This window comes from Oncorhynchus gorbuscha, linkage group LG10 (assembly GCF_021184085.1).
Source record: "Oncorhynchus gorbuscha isolate QuinsamMale2020 ecotype Even-year linkage group LG10, OgorEven_v1.0, whole genome shotgun sequence".
Classification (NCBI taxonomy): domain Eukaryota; kingdom Metazoa; phylum Chordata; class Actinopteri; order Salmoniformes; family Salmonidae; genus Oncorhynchus; species Oncorhynchus gorbuscha.
The window spans coordinates 94,377,089-94,392,726 of NC_060182.1; the positions used below are offsets into that span (position 1 = coordinate 94,377,089).

A 15,638-nucleotide genomic window follows, 5' to 3' on the forward strand; every position below is an offset into this window, starting at 1 on the left:
GTATTGATTCATCATCCAAAGTGTAATTAATTACCATCATGCTCAAAGGTTTATTTAATGTCTGCTTTTTTAAATATACCAATAGGTGTCCTCCCTCAGCGAGGCATTGCCCCTCTGCAGGATCACTGACCATGTCTCTGTCATTGGTCCTGTCGAGCCCCCATCGAGCGTGGGCCGGTCTCCCGTTGGTCTTGTCGAGCCCCCATCGAGCGCGGGCCGGTCTGCCGTTGGTCCTGTCGAGCCCTCATCGAGCGTGGGCCGGTCTGCCGTTGGTCCTGTCGAGCCCTCATCGAGCGTGGGCCGGCCTGCCATTGGTCCTGTCGAACCCCCATCGAGCGTGGGCCAGCCTGCCATTGGTCCTGTCGAACCCCCATCGAGCGTGGGCCAGCCTGCCATTGGTCCTGGAACCCCCATCGCCGGGCCGGCCTGCCATTGGTCCTGTCGAACCCCATCGAGCGTGGGCCAGCCTGCCATTGGTCCTGTCGAGCCCCCATCGAGCGTGGGCCGGTCTCTGTCATTGGTCCTGTCGAGCCCTTCATCGAGCGTGCGCCGGTCTCTGTCATTGGTCCTGTCGAACCCCCATCGAGCGTGGGCCGGTCTCTGTCATTGGTCCTGTCGAACCCCCATCGAGCGTAGGCCGGTCTCTGTCATTGGTCCTGTCGAGCCCTTCATCGAGTGTGGGCCGGCCTGCCGTTGGTCCTGTCGAGCCCTCATCGAGCGTGGGCCGGTCTCTGTCATTGGTCCTGTCGAACCCCCATCGAGCGTGGGCCGGTCTCTGTCATTGGTCCTGTCGAGCCCTTCATCGAGCGTGGGCCGGTTGTTGTTGTTTTTTCTGGATAAAAAAGGGCCTTAGATGGTGGTCATGGCAGGTGGCCCCATATTGGCTGTGTAGAGAATGTATATTTTTAAGCCAATTTACTGCAATTCTACAATTTTCTCCATGGAGCTGAGAGAATGTTGCTATTTTAAAGGATATTTCCTACATTTCTATTTTCCCCCCCATGGCTAATGCTGTGTTCTAAATTCATTGTTTTTGGAATTACATTTTCCCTGACGAGATTTTTAATTTGGTGATTGTTCGTTCTCATAAATTAATTTTAAAAATACAGTGGAACACCTGCTCTTTCCACAACAAACTAACCAGGTGAACCCAGGTGAATCCAGGTGAATCCAGGTGAACCCTTATTGATGTCACTTGTTAAACCCACTTCAGTCATTGTAGATGAAGGGAAGGAGACGGGTTCAAGAATACTTTTAAAGCCTTGAGACAATCGAGTGAAGGGGCAAGACAAAGTATTTACATTTACATTACATTTAAGTCATTTAGCAGACGCTCTTATCCAGAGCGACTTACAAATTGGTGCATTCACCTTATGACATCCAGTGGGACAGTCACTTAACAATAGTGCATCTAAAACTTAGGGGGGGTGGGGTGAGAGGGATTACTTAACCTATCCTAGGTATTCCTTAAAGAGGTGGGGTTTCAGGTGTCTCCGGAAGGTGGTGATTGACTCCGCTGTCCTGGCGTCGTGAGGGAGTTTGTTCCACCATTGGGGGGCCAGGGCAGCGAACAGTTTTGACTGGGCTGAGCGGGAGCTGTACTTCCTCAGTGGTAGGGAGGCGAGCAGGCCAGAGGTGGATGAACGCAGTGCCCTTGTTTGGGTGTAGGGCCTGATCAGAGCCTGGAGGTACTGAGGTGCCGTTCCCCTCACAGCTCCGTAGGCAAGCACCATGGTCTTGTAGCGGATGCGAGCTTCAACTGGAAGCCAGTGGAGAGAACGGAGGAGCGGGGTGACGTGAGAGAACTTGGGAAGGTTGAACACCAGACGGGCTGCGGCGTTCTGGATGAGTTGAAGGGGTTTAATGGCACAGGCAGGGAGCCCAGCCAACAGCGAGTTGCAGTAATCCAGACGGGAGATGACAAGTGCCTGGATTAGGACCTGCGCCGCTTCCTGTGTGAGGCAGGGTCGTACTCTGCGGATGTTGTAGAGCATGAACCTACAGGAACGGGCCACCGCCTTGATGTTAGTTGAGAACGACAGGGTGTTGTCCAGGATCACGCCAAGGTTCTTGGCGCTCTGGGAGGAGGACACAATGGAGTTGTCAACCGTGATGGCGAGATCATGGAACGGGCAGTCCTTCCCGGGAGGAAGAGCAGCTCCGTCTTGCCGAGGTTCAGCTTGAGGTGGTGATCCGTCATCCACACTGATATGTCTGCCAGACATGCAGAGATGCGATTCGCCACCTGGTCATCAGAAGGGGGAAAGGAGAAGATTAATTGTGTGTCGTCTGCATAGCAATGATAAGAGAGACCATGTGAGGTTATGACAGAGCCAAGTGACTTGGTGTATAGCGAGAATAGGAGAGGGCCAAGAACAGAGCCCTGGGGGACACCAGTGGTGAGAGCACGTGGTGAGGAGACAGATTCTCGCCACGCCACCTGGTAGGAGCGACCTGTCAGGTAGGACGCAATCCAAGCGTGGGCCGCGCCGGAGATGCCCAACTCGGAGAGGGTGGAGAGGAGGATCTGATGGTTCACAGTATCGAAGGCAGCCGATAGATCTAGAAGGATGAGAGCAGAGGAGAGAGAGTTAGCTTTAGCAGTGCGGAGCGCCTCCGTGATACAGAGGAGAGCAGTCTCAGTTGAATGACTAGTCTTGAAACCTGACTGATTTGGATCAAGAAGGTCATTCAGAGAGAGATAGCGGGAGAGCTGGCCAAGGACAGCACGTTCAAGAGTTTTGGAGAGAAAAGAAAGAAGGGATACTGGTCTGTAATTGTTGACATCGGAGGGATCGAGTGTAGGTTTTTTTTTCAGAAGGGGTGCAACTCTCGCTCTCTTGAAGACGGAAGGGACGTAGCCAACGGTCAGGGATGAGTTGATGAGCGAGGTGAGGTAAGGGAGAAGGTCTCCGGAAATGGTCTGGAGAAGAGAGGAGGGGATAGGGTCAAGCGGGCAGGTTGTTGGGCGGCCGGCCGTCACAAGACGCGAGATTTCATCTGGAGAGAGAGGGGAGAAAGAGGTCAGAGCACAGGGTAGGGCAGTGTGAGCAGAACCAGCAGTGTCGTTTGACTTAGCAAACGAGGATCGGATGTCGTCGACCTTCTTTTCAAAATGGTTGACGAAGTCATCTGCAGAGAGGGAGGAGGGGGGGGGGAGGGGGCGGAGGATTCAGGAGAGAGGAGAAGGTGGCAAAGAGCTTCCTAGGGTTAGAGGCAGCAGCTTGGAATTTAGCGTGGTAGAAAGTGGCTTTAGCAGCAGAGACAGAGGAGGAAAATGTAGAGAGGAGGGAGTGAAAGGATGCCAGGTCCGCAGGGAGGCGAGTTTTCCTCCATTTCCGCTCGGCTGCCCGGAGCCCTGTTCTGTGAGCTCGCAATGAGTCATCGAGCCACGGAGCGGGAGGGGAGGACCGAGCCGGCCTGGAGGATAGGGGACATAGAGAGTCAAGGGATGCAGAGAGGGAGGAGAGGAGGGTTGAGGAGGCAGAATCAGGAGATAGGTGGGAGAAGGTTTGAGCGGAGGGAAGAGATGATAGGATGGAAGAGGAGAGAGTAGCGGGGGAGAGAGAGCGAAGGTTGGGACGGCGCGATACCATCCGAGTAGGGGCAGTGTGGGAGGTGTTGGATGAGAGCGAGAGGGAAAAGGATACAAGGCAGTGGTCGGAGACTTGGAGGGGAGTTGCAATGAGGTTAGTGGAAGAACAGCATCTAGTAAAGATGAGGTCGAGCGTATTGCCTGCCTTGTGAGTAGGGGGGAAGGTGAGAGGGTGAGGTCAAAAGAGGAGAGGAGTGGAAAGAAGGAGGCAGAGAGGAAAGAGTCAAAGGTAGACGTGGGGAGGTTAAAGTCGCCCAGAACTGTGAGAGGTGAGCCGTCCTCAGGAAAGGAGCTTATCAAGGCATCAAGCTCATTGATGAACTCTCCGAGGGAACCTGGAGGGCGATAAATGATAAGGATGTTAAGCTTGAAAGGGCTAGTAACTGTGACAGCATGGAATTCAAAGGAGGCGATAGACAGATGGGTAAGGGGAGAAAGAGAGAATGACCACTTGGGAGAGATGAGGATCCCGGTGCCACCACCCCGCTGACCAGACGCTCTCGGGGTGTGCGAGAACACGTGGGCGGACGAAGAGAGAGCAGTAGGAGTAGCAGTGTTGTCTGTGGTGATCCATGTTTCCGTCAGGGCCAAGAAGTCGAGGGACTGGAGGGAGGCATAGGCTGAGATGAACTCTGCCTTGTTGACCGCAGATTGGCAGTTCCAGAGGCTACCGGAGACCTGGAACTCCACGTGGGTCGTGCGCTGGGACCACCAAAGTAGGGTGGCCGCGGCCACGCGGTGAGGAGCGTTTGTATGGTCTGTGCAGAGAGGAGAGAACAGGGATAAACCGACACATAGTTGACAGGCTACAGAAGAGGCTACGCTAATGCAAAGGAGATTGAATGACAAGTGGACTACACGTCTCGAATGTTCAGAAAGTTAAGCTACGTAGCAAGAATCTTATTGACTAAAATGATTAAAATGATACAGTACTGCTGAAGTAGGCTAGCTGGCAGTGGCTGCGTTGTTGACACTACACTAATCAAGTCGTTCCGTTGAGTGTAATAGTTTCTGCAGTGTTGCTATTCGGGGCTAGCAGGCTAGCTAGCAGTGTTGTTTACGTTACGTTGCGTTAAAAGAACGACAATAGATGGCTAGCGAACCTAGAAAATCGCTCTAGACTACACAATTATCTTTGATACAAAGACGGCTATGTAGCTAGCTAAGTAGCTAGCTACGATCAAACAAATCAAACCGTTGTACTGTAATGAAAATGAAGTGAAAATGTGATACAACCTGTGAATGCGACCGGGTAGTTGAGTTCTATACAGAAGACGTTGGCTAGCGTTGGCTAGCTGTTGGCTAGCTAGCCGAGTCACCTACGTTAAGGACGACAAATAGCTGGCTAGCTAACCTCGGTAAATTAAGATAATCACTCTAAGACTACACACTCTAAACCTAAACAACACAATTATCTTGGATACGATGATACGATGATACGAAGACAGCAAAGACAGCTATGTAGCTAGCTAACACTAAACTAATCAAGTCGTTCAGTTGAGTGTAACAGTTTCTCCAGTGCAGCTAATCAGTGGACGTTAGCTAGCTGGCTAGTGAAGACTACGTTAGGACGGCGAAATACGATAATTACGCAATTATCTTTGATACAAAGACGGCTATGTAGCTAGCTGAGAAGAATTTGCTAAGATAAGACAAATCAAACCGTTGTGATATAATGAAATATAATGAAAAAGTTATACTACCCGTTGGAGCGACGTGCAGATGCGACCACTCGCTCCAACCGGAACCGGAACTATTGAAGTGCCTTTTAAACAGTATGAAAGTATGGTGGTAGGGGCCAGGCGCATCGATTTTAGTGTGTTAAGAACTGCAACGCTGCTGGGTTTTTCCACGCCAACAGTTTCCCGTGTGTATCAAGAATGGTCCACCCACCCAAAGGACATCCAGCCAACTTGAAACAACAGTGTGAAGCATTGGAGTCAACATGGGCCAGCATCTCTGTGGAAACCTTGTAGAGTCCGTTCCCAGACGAATTGAGGCTGTTCTGAGGCCAAACTCAATATTAGGAAGGTGATCGTAATGGTTTGTACTAGAGGTCGACAGACTATGATTTTTCAACGACGATACCGATTAATCGGCCAATTTTTATTTATTTATTTGTAATCATGATAATTACAACAATACTGAATGAACACAGATTTTAACTTAATATAATACATAAATGAAAATCAATTTAGCCTCAAATAAATAATGAAACATGTTCAATTTGGTTTAAATAATGCAAAAACAAAGTGTTGGAGAAGAAAGTAAAAGTGCAATATTTGCCATGTAAAAAAAGCGAACGTTTCAGTTCCTTGCTCAGAACATGAGAACATATGAAAGCTGGTGGTTCCTTATTAACATGAGTCTTCAATATACCCAGGTAAGAAGTTTTAGGTTGTAGTTATTATAGGACTATTTCCTCTATACCATTTGTATTTCATTAACCTTTGACTATTGGATGTTCTTATAGGCACTATAGTATTTCCAGTGTAACAATATAGCTTCCGTCCCTCTCCTCGCTCCTCCCTGGGCTCGAACCAGGAACACAACGACAACAGCCACCCTCGAAGCAGCGTTACCTATGCAAAGCAAGGGGAACAACCACTCCAAGTCTCAGAGCAAGGGACGTTTGAAATGCTATTAGCGCCACCCCACTAACTAGCTAGCCATTTCACATCGGTTACACCAGCCTAATCTCGGGAGTTGATAGACTTGAAGTCGATGCTTGAAGCACAGCGAAGAGCTGCTGGCAAACGCAGGAAAGTGCTGTTTGAAAGAATGCTTACGAGCCTGCTGCTGCCTACCACCGCTCAGACTGGTCTATCAAATCATAGACTTAAATATAATATAATAAACACAGAAATACGAGCCTTTGGTCATTATGGTCGAATCCGAAAACTATCATTTCGAAAACAAAACGTTTATTTCAGTGAAATACGGAACCGTTCAGTATTTTATCTTATGGGTGGCATCCCTAAGTCTAAATATTGCTGTTACATTGTACAACCAGGTCAGGGTAGCCTAGCGGTTAGAGCGTTGGACTAGTAACCGGAAGGTTGCAAGTTCAAACCCCCGAGCTGACAATGTACAAATCTGTCGTTCTGCCCCTGAACAGGCAGTTAACCCACTGTTCGTCGGCCGTTATTGAAAATAATAATTTGTTCTTAACTGACTTGCCTGGTTAAATAAAGGTAAAATAAAATAAATGTCATAATTACGGAAAATTCTGGCAAATTAGTTCGCAAGGAGCCAGGCTGCCCAAACTGTTGCATATACCCTGACTCTGCTTGCACAGAACGCAAGAGAAGTGACACCATTTCCATAGTTAAAATAAATTCATGTTAGCAGGCAATATTCACTAAATATGCAAAAAAAACACATACAGTGCCTTGCGAAAGTATTCGGCCCCCTTGAACTTTGCGACCTTTTGACACATTTCAGGCTTCAAACATAAAGATATAAAACTGTAATTTTTTGTGAAGAATCAAGAACAAGTGGGACACAATCATGAAGTGGAACGATATTTATTGGATATTTCAAACTTTTTTAACACATCAAAAACTGAAAAATTGGGCGTGCAAAATTATTCAGCCCCCTTAAGTTAATACATTGTAGCGCCACCTTTTGATGCGATTACAGCTGTAAGTCACTTGGGGTATGTCTCTATCAGTTTTGCACATCGAGAGACTGAATTTTTTTCCCCCATTCCTCCTTGCAAAACAGCTTGAGCTCTGAGGTTGGATGGAGAGCATTTGTGAACAGCAGTTTTCAGTTCTTTCCACAGATTCTTGATTGGATTCAGGTCTGGACTTTGACTTGGCCATTCTAACACCTGGATATGTTTATTTTTGAACCATTCCATTGTAGATTTTGCTTTATGTTTTGGATCATTGTCTTGTTGGAAGACAAATCTCTGTCCCAGTCTCAGGTCTTTTGCAGACTCATCAGGTTTTCTTCCAGAATGGTCCTGTATTTGGCTCCATCCATCTTCCCATCAATTTTAACCATCTTCCCTGTCCCTGCTGAAGAAAAGCAGGCCCAAACCATGATGCTGCCACCACCATGTTTGACAGTGGGGATGGTGTGTTCAGGGTGATGAGCTGTTGCTTTTACGCCAAACATAACGTTTTGCATTGTTGCCAAAAAGTTCAATTTTGGTTTCATCTGACCAGAGCACCTTCTTCCACATGTTTGGTGTGTCTCCCAGGTGGCTTGTGGTAAACTTTAAACAACACTTTTTATGGATATCTTTAAGAAAGGGCTTTCTTCTTGCCACTCTTCCATAAAGGCCAGATTTGTGCAATATACGACTGATTGTTGTCCAGTGGACAGAGTCTCCCACCTCAGCTGTAGATCTCTGCAGTTCATCCAGAGTGATCATGGGCCTCTTGACTGCATCTCTGATCAGTCTTCTCCTTGTATGAGCTGAAAGTTTAGAGGGACGGCCAGGTCTTGGTAGATTTGCAGTGGTCTGATACTCCTTCCATTTCAATATTATCGCTTGCACAGTGCTCCTTGGGATGTTTAAAGCTTGGGAAATCTTTTTGTATCCAAATCCGGCTTTAAACTTCTTCACAAACAGTATCTCGAACCTGCCTGGTGTGTTCCTTGTTCTTCATGATGCTCTCTGCGCTTTTAACGGACCTCTGAGACTATCACAGTGCAGGTGCATTTATACGGAGACTTGATTACACACAGGTGGATTGTATTTGTCATCATTCGTCCTTTAGGTCAACATTGGATCATTCAGGGATCCTCACTGAACTTCTGGAGAGAGTTTGCTGCACTGAAAGTAAAGGGGCTGAATAATTTTGCACACCCAATTTTTCAGTTTTTGATTTGTTAAAAAAGTTTGAAATATCCAATAAATGTCGTTCCACTTCATGATTGTGTACCACTTGTTGTTGATTCTTCACAAAAAAATACAGTTTTATATCTTTGTTTGAAGCCTGAAATGTGACAAAAGGTTGCAAAGTTCAAGGGGGCCGAATACTTTCGCAAGGCACTGTATATACTTGTGTATTGAATAGGATGTCTATTGGGTTGCAGCCCTGGTTTTGTCATCCATTTTGTCATCACATGATGACGCTGTGTAGTGGCAGTAGATCAACATCCTAGAAGCAGGTACAGGCTGGAGAGGCTGGAGGGGAGGTTCTGTTTGGACTTGGTGGAGGGGGGTTCTGTTTAGTCCTGGTGGAGGTGGGGGGTTCTGTTTGGACTTGGTGGAGGGGGTGTTCTGTTTAGTCCTGGTGGAGGTGGGGGGGGTTCTGTTTGGACTTGGTGGAGGGGGTGTGTTCTGTTTAGTACTGGTGGGGGGGGGGTTCTGTTTGGACTTGGTGGAGGGGGTGTTCTGTTTAGTCCTGGTGGAGGGGGTTCTGTTTAGTCCTGGTGGAGGGGGAGCTGCTGTTTGGAACAGCCCTGGTCGTCTGGAAATTAGATCAACGTAGTAGCAGTCTTTGTGTCCAGGACAGAGTGCTGTCTGTTCTAACCCTGTATTTATCTTTACCTGTCTGTCCAGGGCAGGGTGCTGTCTGTCCTAACCCTGTCTCTATTTTTACCTGTCTGTCCAGGGCAGGGTGCTGTCTGTTCTAACCCTGTCTCTATCTTTACCTGTCTGTCCAGGGCAGGGTGCTGTCCTATGGGATGGATGCCGGCCAGCAGGATCAGTACGAGGAGCGTCTGAAGGAGGTATTTGAGACTTTCGACACCAGTGGAGCCGGGTTGCTGTGCCCCGAGGAGCTATCCAGCCTGTGCCAGGCCCTGCACCTGGAGGATGCCACCCCAACACTGCTACATGCCCTGCTGCAGAACCAGGACCCACTCACTGACAGGGTAAGCCCCTACACCTGGGCCTGTTCATTAGGCACCAAACTGAAGAAAATGGACTGAAACAAGGAGGTACGACCACAAAGTGTCCAATAAGAAACGCTATTGTGTTCACTCATGAACAGAACCTGGGAACTCTGGATATTCTCAGCCTTAAGTTTAGTGTTTTACTGGCAGGGTCAGCCCCCTGCACCAGCCACAGCTCAGGGTAATCTACCTGTTGGATGGAGAGTGAGGTCGACACAGTGTTTCTTTTCCTTAGACTCTGTAGAATCACAAGCCTAAAGTACAGCGGGCATATGAATTAGTTTTATTTATCTCTTGTGTTTTTGGTGGGATACAGGCTCTATTCTGTCGTCAGAGAGCAGCTCTGAACTCTTTATGCAGCCTCCAGCACTCGGGTCTTCGTTCAGCCAGCCAGCCAGGGAGCGAGCCAGCCAGCTAGGGAGCCAGCCAGCTAGGGAGCCAGCCAGCCAGGGAGTGAGCCAGCCAGCCAGCCAGCTAGGGAGCCAGCCAGCTAGGGAGCCAGCCAGCCAGCCAGCTAGGGAGCCAGCTAGCCAGCCAGCTAGGGAGCCAGCCAGCTAGGGAGCCAGCCAGCTAGCCAGCCAGCTAGGGAGCCAGCCAGCCAGCCAGCCAGCTAGCCAGCCAGCTAGGGAGCCAGCCAGCCAGCTAGGGAGCCAGCTAGCCAGCCAGCTAGCCAGCCAGCCAGCCAGCTAGGGAGCCAGCCAGCCAGCTAGGGAGCCAGCCAGCCAGCCAGCTAGGGAGCCAGCCAGCCAGCTAGGGAGCCAGCTAGCCAGCCAGCTAGTGAGCCAGCTAGTGAGCCAGCCAGACAGCTAGGCAGCCAGCCAGCTAGGGAGCCAACCAGCCAGCCAGCCAGCTAGGGAGCCAGCCAGCCAGGTCCAGTCTCCTTGTGCTTTGTTAGCTGTCCTGTTTTAGAAATTAGACCCCGTCATTGACCTCCTCATCCCAGGTGTCTGTCATGACAACCAGGCCAATCCACATTCTCAATTGAAGTGTATCAGTTTGAGAGGGTGCTTGATGAGGAAAACTGCCCTCTTGCTTTAAGGCTGAAGTAAGAAGGCCAAGATCTCATGCAGCTGTTTTTCATTTCTGGGTAACAATTAAATACTTTATTGTGATTTTAGATTGTTTTCAATCTTAGCAAAGAGACATTTTTCAAACAATACATTTGCTAGCCTGTCTAGGAGTGGGGATGTGGGAAAAGGGGAAAAATAGCTGTTATTGTCTTGTTATTCCAACGTCATAGTGTGGAAATGCATACAAACAAAACACAGGAAAATTAAGTTTTTGACGACACTGGTCCTTTAAATCTAAATGTCTTTTTAGTGCGTTTTTTTTTGTTATCTCATATTCTTCATGTCTGATCAAAATAAAACAAGCCAACATGATTATTCCTCCAATTATTTGAATGGTATTTTACTGCATGTACTGTATCGGCTCAACAACATCTGGCCTTCAAACCCAGAAGTTTCTATGCATCTGTGGGTGGATCCATCAAAATAAACCTACATTACTCATAACCACCTACCCAAATCTAGCAAATGGCTTTCCTGGAATGAATGGAAGGGGGGGGGGGGGTCAGCAGAAGCAGGGAAGCGATGACGGCTGACCCAAACACCAGGGTATCCCCCCCCAACAATAAAGGACCAGGGTATTTCTCCCCCCCGACAATAAAGGACCAGGGTATTTCTCCCCCCAACAATAAAGGACCAGGGTATTTCTCCCCCCCCAACAATAAAGGACCAGGGTATTTCTCCCCCCAACAATAAAGGACCAGGGTATTTCTCCCCCCAACAATAAAGGACCAGGGTATTTCTCCCCCCCCCAACAATAAAGGACCAGGGTATTCCCCACTCCCCCCAACAATAAAGGACCAGGGTGTATTTCTCCCTCCCCCCCCAACAATAAAGGACCAGGGTATTTCTCCCCCCAACAATAAAGGACCAGGGTATTTCTCCCCCCAACAATAAAGGACCAGGGTATTTCTCCCCCCAACAATAAAGGACCAGGGTATTTCTCCCCCCAACAATAAAGGACCAGGGTATTCCCCCCCAACAATAAAGGACCAGGGTATTTCCCCCCAACAATAAAGGACCAGGGTATTCCCCCCATCAATAAAGGACCAGGGTATTCCCCCATCAATAAAGGACCAGGGTATTCCCCCATCAATAAAGGACCAGGGTATTTCCCCCAACAATAAAGGACCAGGGTATTTCCCCCCATCAATAAAGGACCAGGGTATTCCCCCCATCAATAAAGGACCAGGGTATTCCCCCCCATCAATAAAGGACCAGGGTGCCCCTCCCCCCAACAATAAAGGACCAGGGTGCCTCCCCCCCAACAATAAAGGACCAGGGTATTTCCCCCCCCAATAAAGGACCAGGGTATTTCCCCCCCCCCCCAACAATAAAGGACCAGGGTATTTCCCCCCCCCAACAATAAAGGACCAGGGTGTCCCCCCCCAACAATAAAGGACCAGGGTATTCCCCCATCAATAAAGGACCAGGGTATTCCCCCCATCAATAAAGGACCAGGGTATTTCCCCCCAACAATAAAGGACCAGGGTATTCCCCCCAACAATAAAGGACCAGGGTGTCCCCCCAACAATAAAGGACCAGGGTGTTTCCCCCCAACAATAAAGCCAGGAAGGGAACCCGGCCTTAGCCAGCAGTCATCTGCCCGGCAACGGAACACAAAGAGAATCTCCATATCTATTGGCACAGGGCCAGCAGCTGCTGCTTCAGACGTGTGTCCTCCCTCCTCCCTCGTTCCACCCCCCCCCTCGAGACGTCATCCAGGATTCAAATCAATGTTAGGAATTTCCAGACCATTAATTTATTATCTGAGTAAAGTTTCTACTTGTTGAGCATCCATCTTCCTCTAATGTCACATGTTCACATAGTTGGTGTCCCGTTGACATCACGACTAAGTAATACTCAATCCACTCATTCAGTGGACGTTTAGGATTTGACCTTTGACATTGCTACTAGTAGTCCTTACATTCAGGAAGACTGTTTCATTGCGGGTGTGTGTATTTGTGTTTCAGGTTGATTTTGACCAGTTCAAGAATGCTTTAATTCTGGTGTTGTCAACGACGACAGCAGTAGCAACGTCCAGTCAGGACACAACATGTGCACCGCCACAGCCGGGTAAGGAAGGAGCGAAAAGTGACCGATGTCAATGATCAACAGTATAGCTTCCTCACTCATAAACCTTTACTGTTATTCACCTCCCGTCTCCCAAATACACCCCCCACCTAATGTCTTAGCTAGATAAGCTACTACTTCGAGGGCGCCGCCTCGGGTGGAGGCATTTCAAGCTGAGGAGCGAGGTTACCATTCCAATTTGATTACAGATGGTTGTATTTCTGTAAAGAGTAGCAATGCAATGAACACTATTTACAATACTTGCCATGCCAGCTAGATGGGGCGGCAGGTAGCCTAGTGGTTAGTGTTGGACTAGTAACCAGCAGGTAGCCTAGTGGTTAGAGTGTTGGACTAGTAACCAGCAGGTAGCCTAGTGGTTAGAGTGTTGGACTAGTAGGTAGCCTAGTGGTTAGAGTGTAGCCTAGTGGTTAGAGTGTTGGACTAGTAACCAGCAGGTAGCCTAGTGGTTAGAGTGTTGGACTAGTAACCAGCAGGTAGCCTAGTGGTTAGAGTGTTGGACTAGTAACCAGCAGGTAGCCTAGTGGTTAGTGTTGGACTAGTAACCAGCAGGTAGCCTAGTGGTTAGAGTGTTGGACTAGTAACCAGCAGGTAGCCTAGTGGTTAGTGTTGGACTAGTAACCAACAGGTAGCCTAGTGGTTAGTGTTGGACTAGTAACCAGCAGGTAGACTAGTGGTTAGAGCGTTGGACTAGTAGTAGACCCAACAAACTTAGGCACAATAGCCAAATGCATCGTGGGTAAGGAATGAATACAGTTGTATTTTTGGACTAAATAGCAGGATACGATGCAATACTAACCAATTAGAAGGTTCAGTGCCATACCAACCTGGACGACCATATCAGCATCGGTAGTAGATCCCACATACTGAGGCGCAAAGCCAAATGCATCATGGGTCATAAACTACCAACTGACTGAGTCATTGGGAAACCTGCCTGGTCTTTGTGGTTGAATCTGTGTTTGAATTTCACTGCTGGACTGAGGGACCTTTCAGATAATTGTATGTGTGGGGTCACAGAGATGAGGTAGTCACTCAAATCATGTTAAACACTATTATTGCGACTTGTTATTTGTCTGGTTCAGCAAAGGTTTACTCCTGAACGTATTTAGGCTTGAATACTTATTGACTCAAGACATTTCAGCTTTTCATTTTTAATGAGTTTGTAAAATTGTAAAAATATGCTACCACTTTGGCATTATGGGGTATTGTGTGACACCTTTAAACAACAACGTGGGGAAAAGTCAAGGGGTGTGACTACTTTCTGAAGGCACTGTCTGTGCCAAAGAGTTCGAGGTCAGTCAGTCCTTGTCAACGTTTTGGACCAGGTAATCACTCTACCTTTTTAAAAATATGACTGCACATCAATTGAACTAATGTGTTCTGTGTTCTGATGAGTCACAGTTGGTGTCTGAATGAAAGTGAAAACATTCACCTCGGGTTTCAGTGTTAATTTCGTCAGTATTAACTCTGACAAAATACTTTTAAACTACCTATTTTTCCTGACAAACTATCAACGATAACGAGACGTTGTAGAAAGAAACAAATGACATGTTAGTTTGAATAATTTACATGAGACTAATGGACGTTCAATTTGACATGAAGTGCCTTTTTTAAAATATGTTTTGTCCAATCATAAGCATGCATGCAGAATATTTCATCCTCATTGGCCGTTAAAAAAAAAATGTTTTACGTCTTTCTGTTGCGCTGCGGTTGGGTTGATCTGGCGCTCTCTCCCGCGCGCACAGCTCCTGGTCACTTCAATCTCTCGTCTCTCTTTTTTTAACTGATGCGCAGCCGGGACACTTCAGTTGTTTTTAATTCCGGTTATTTTGTTACACACACACAGTTCTGATGTGGAGAAAATCAGAGTTACATTTTTTAAGCTGTAGGTTTTCTATCCTATATGGTTAATTAATTTTGCCTGCCATGGTATATGAGGGGATAGCAGGCCTAGTTGGGCAAGGCAATCTAAAGGAACACATGATGAAAGGAAGGGGGAAAATGCACTGACTAAAATGACTTAAACAAAAATTGTCCAGTATTTTTGTCAACTGATAGTTTAGTTATTAACTGACTCAGATTAAAGTTTAAAACAAAGTATAAAATAGCTGTGAAAATTAACACTACTCAGTTTTCCAATCAGGATTTTCGTTCCAACTGAGAGCAAATTATTTTATTATTGAATTACTTCTGGAGAAGTGACAATCGCTAGGTTTTTTTACATTTTATCATTTTGATTTTATTCATCTTCTCCTTCTCAACAGACTCACCAGTCCAAGCTAAGTTTGTGCGGGGTAGTAAACGCTATGGCCGGCGCTCTACACCAGAGTTCATCGAGACCATCGCAGACTTCTCAGAGGTGGTGAGCTCAGAGGCTACAGGGCAGCAGGAGCCAGAGGACCATGACTCCACCGTACCGAGGAAATGTGAGGTAAAAACCTGCCAATTGAGATTGACAGCCGATTATAAGACCTTTGAACAGGTCCAACATTCACAAGGCCGCAGGGCCAGACGAATAACCAGGACGTGTACTGCGAGCATGCGCTGACCAACTGGCAAGTGTCTTCACTGACATTTTCAACCTCTCCCTGTCTGAGTCTGTAATACCTACATGACCACCATAGTGCCTGTGCCCAAGAACACTAAGGTAACCTGCCTAAATGATTTCCGACCCGTTGCACTCACGTCTGTAGCCATGAAGTGCTTTGAAAGGCTGGTCATGGCTCACATCAACACCATCATCCCAGAAACCCTTAGACCCACTCCAATTTGCATTACGCACCAACAGATCCGCAGATGATGCAATCTCTATTGCACTCAACATTGCCCTTTCCCACCTGGACAAAAGGAACACCTATGTGAAAATGCTGTTCATTGGTTACAGCTCGGCGTTCAACACCATAGTGCCCTCAAAGCTCATCACTAAGCTAAGGACCCTGAGACTAAACACCTCCCTCTGAAACTGGATCCTGGACTTGGCACCCCCAGGTGGTAAGGATAGGCAACAACACATCTACCACACTGATCCT

The 15,638-nt window shown here is 47.7% G+C and overlaps 1 protein-coding gene across 6 annotated transcripts in view; it reads left to right on the forward strand.

Moving 5' to 3' along the window:
- The window catches only part of LOC124046767 (ninein-like), a 75,699-nt gene that overhangs the window by 17,027 nt on the left and 43,034 nt on the right, over window positions 1-15,638 (forward strand). For all 6 annotated transcript variants that reach the window (XM_046367512.1, XM_046367509.1, XM_046367510.1 and 3 more), the window contains exons 2-4: window positions 9,221-9,430; window positions 12,492-12,594; window positions 14,874-15,040. In XM_046367512.1, the coding sequence (XP_046223468.1) occupies window positions 9,242-9,430; window positions 12,492-12,594; window positions 14,874-15,040 (459 nt within the window). In that variant the 5' untranslated portion in view covers window positions 9,221-9,241. The remainder of the gene's footprint in view (window positions 1-9,220; window positions 9,431-12,491; window positions 12,595-14,873; window positions 15,041-15,638) is intronic.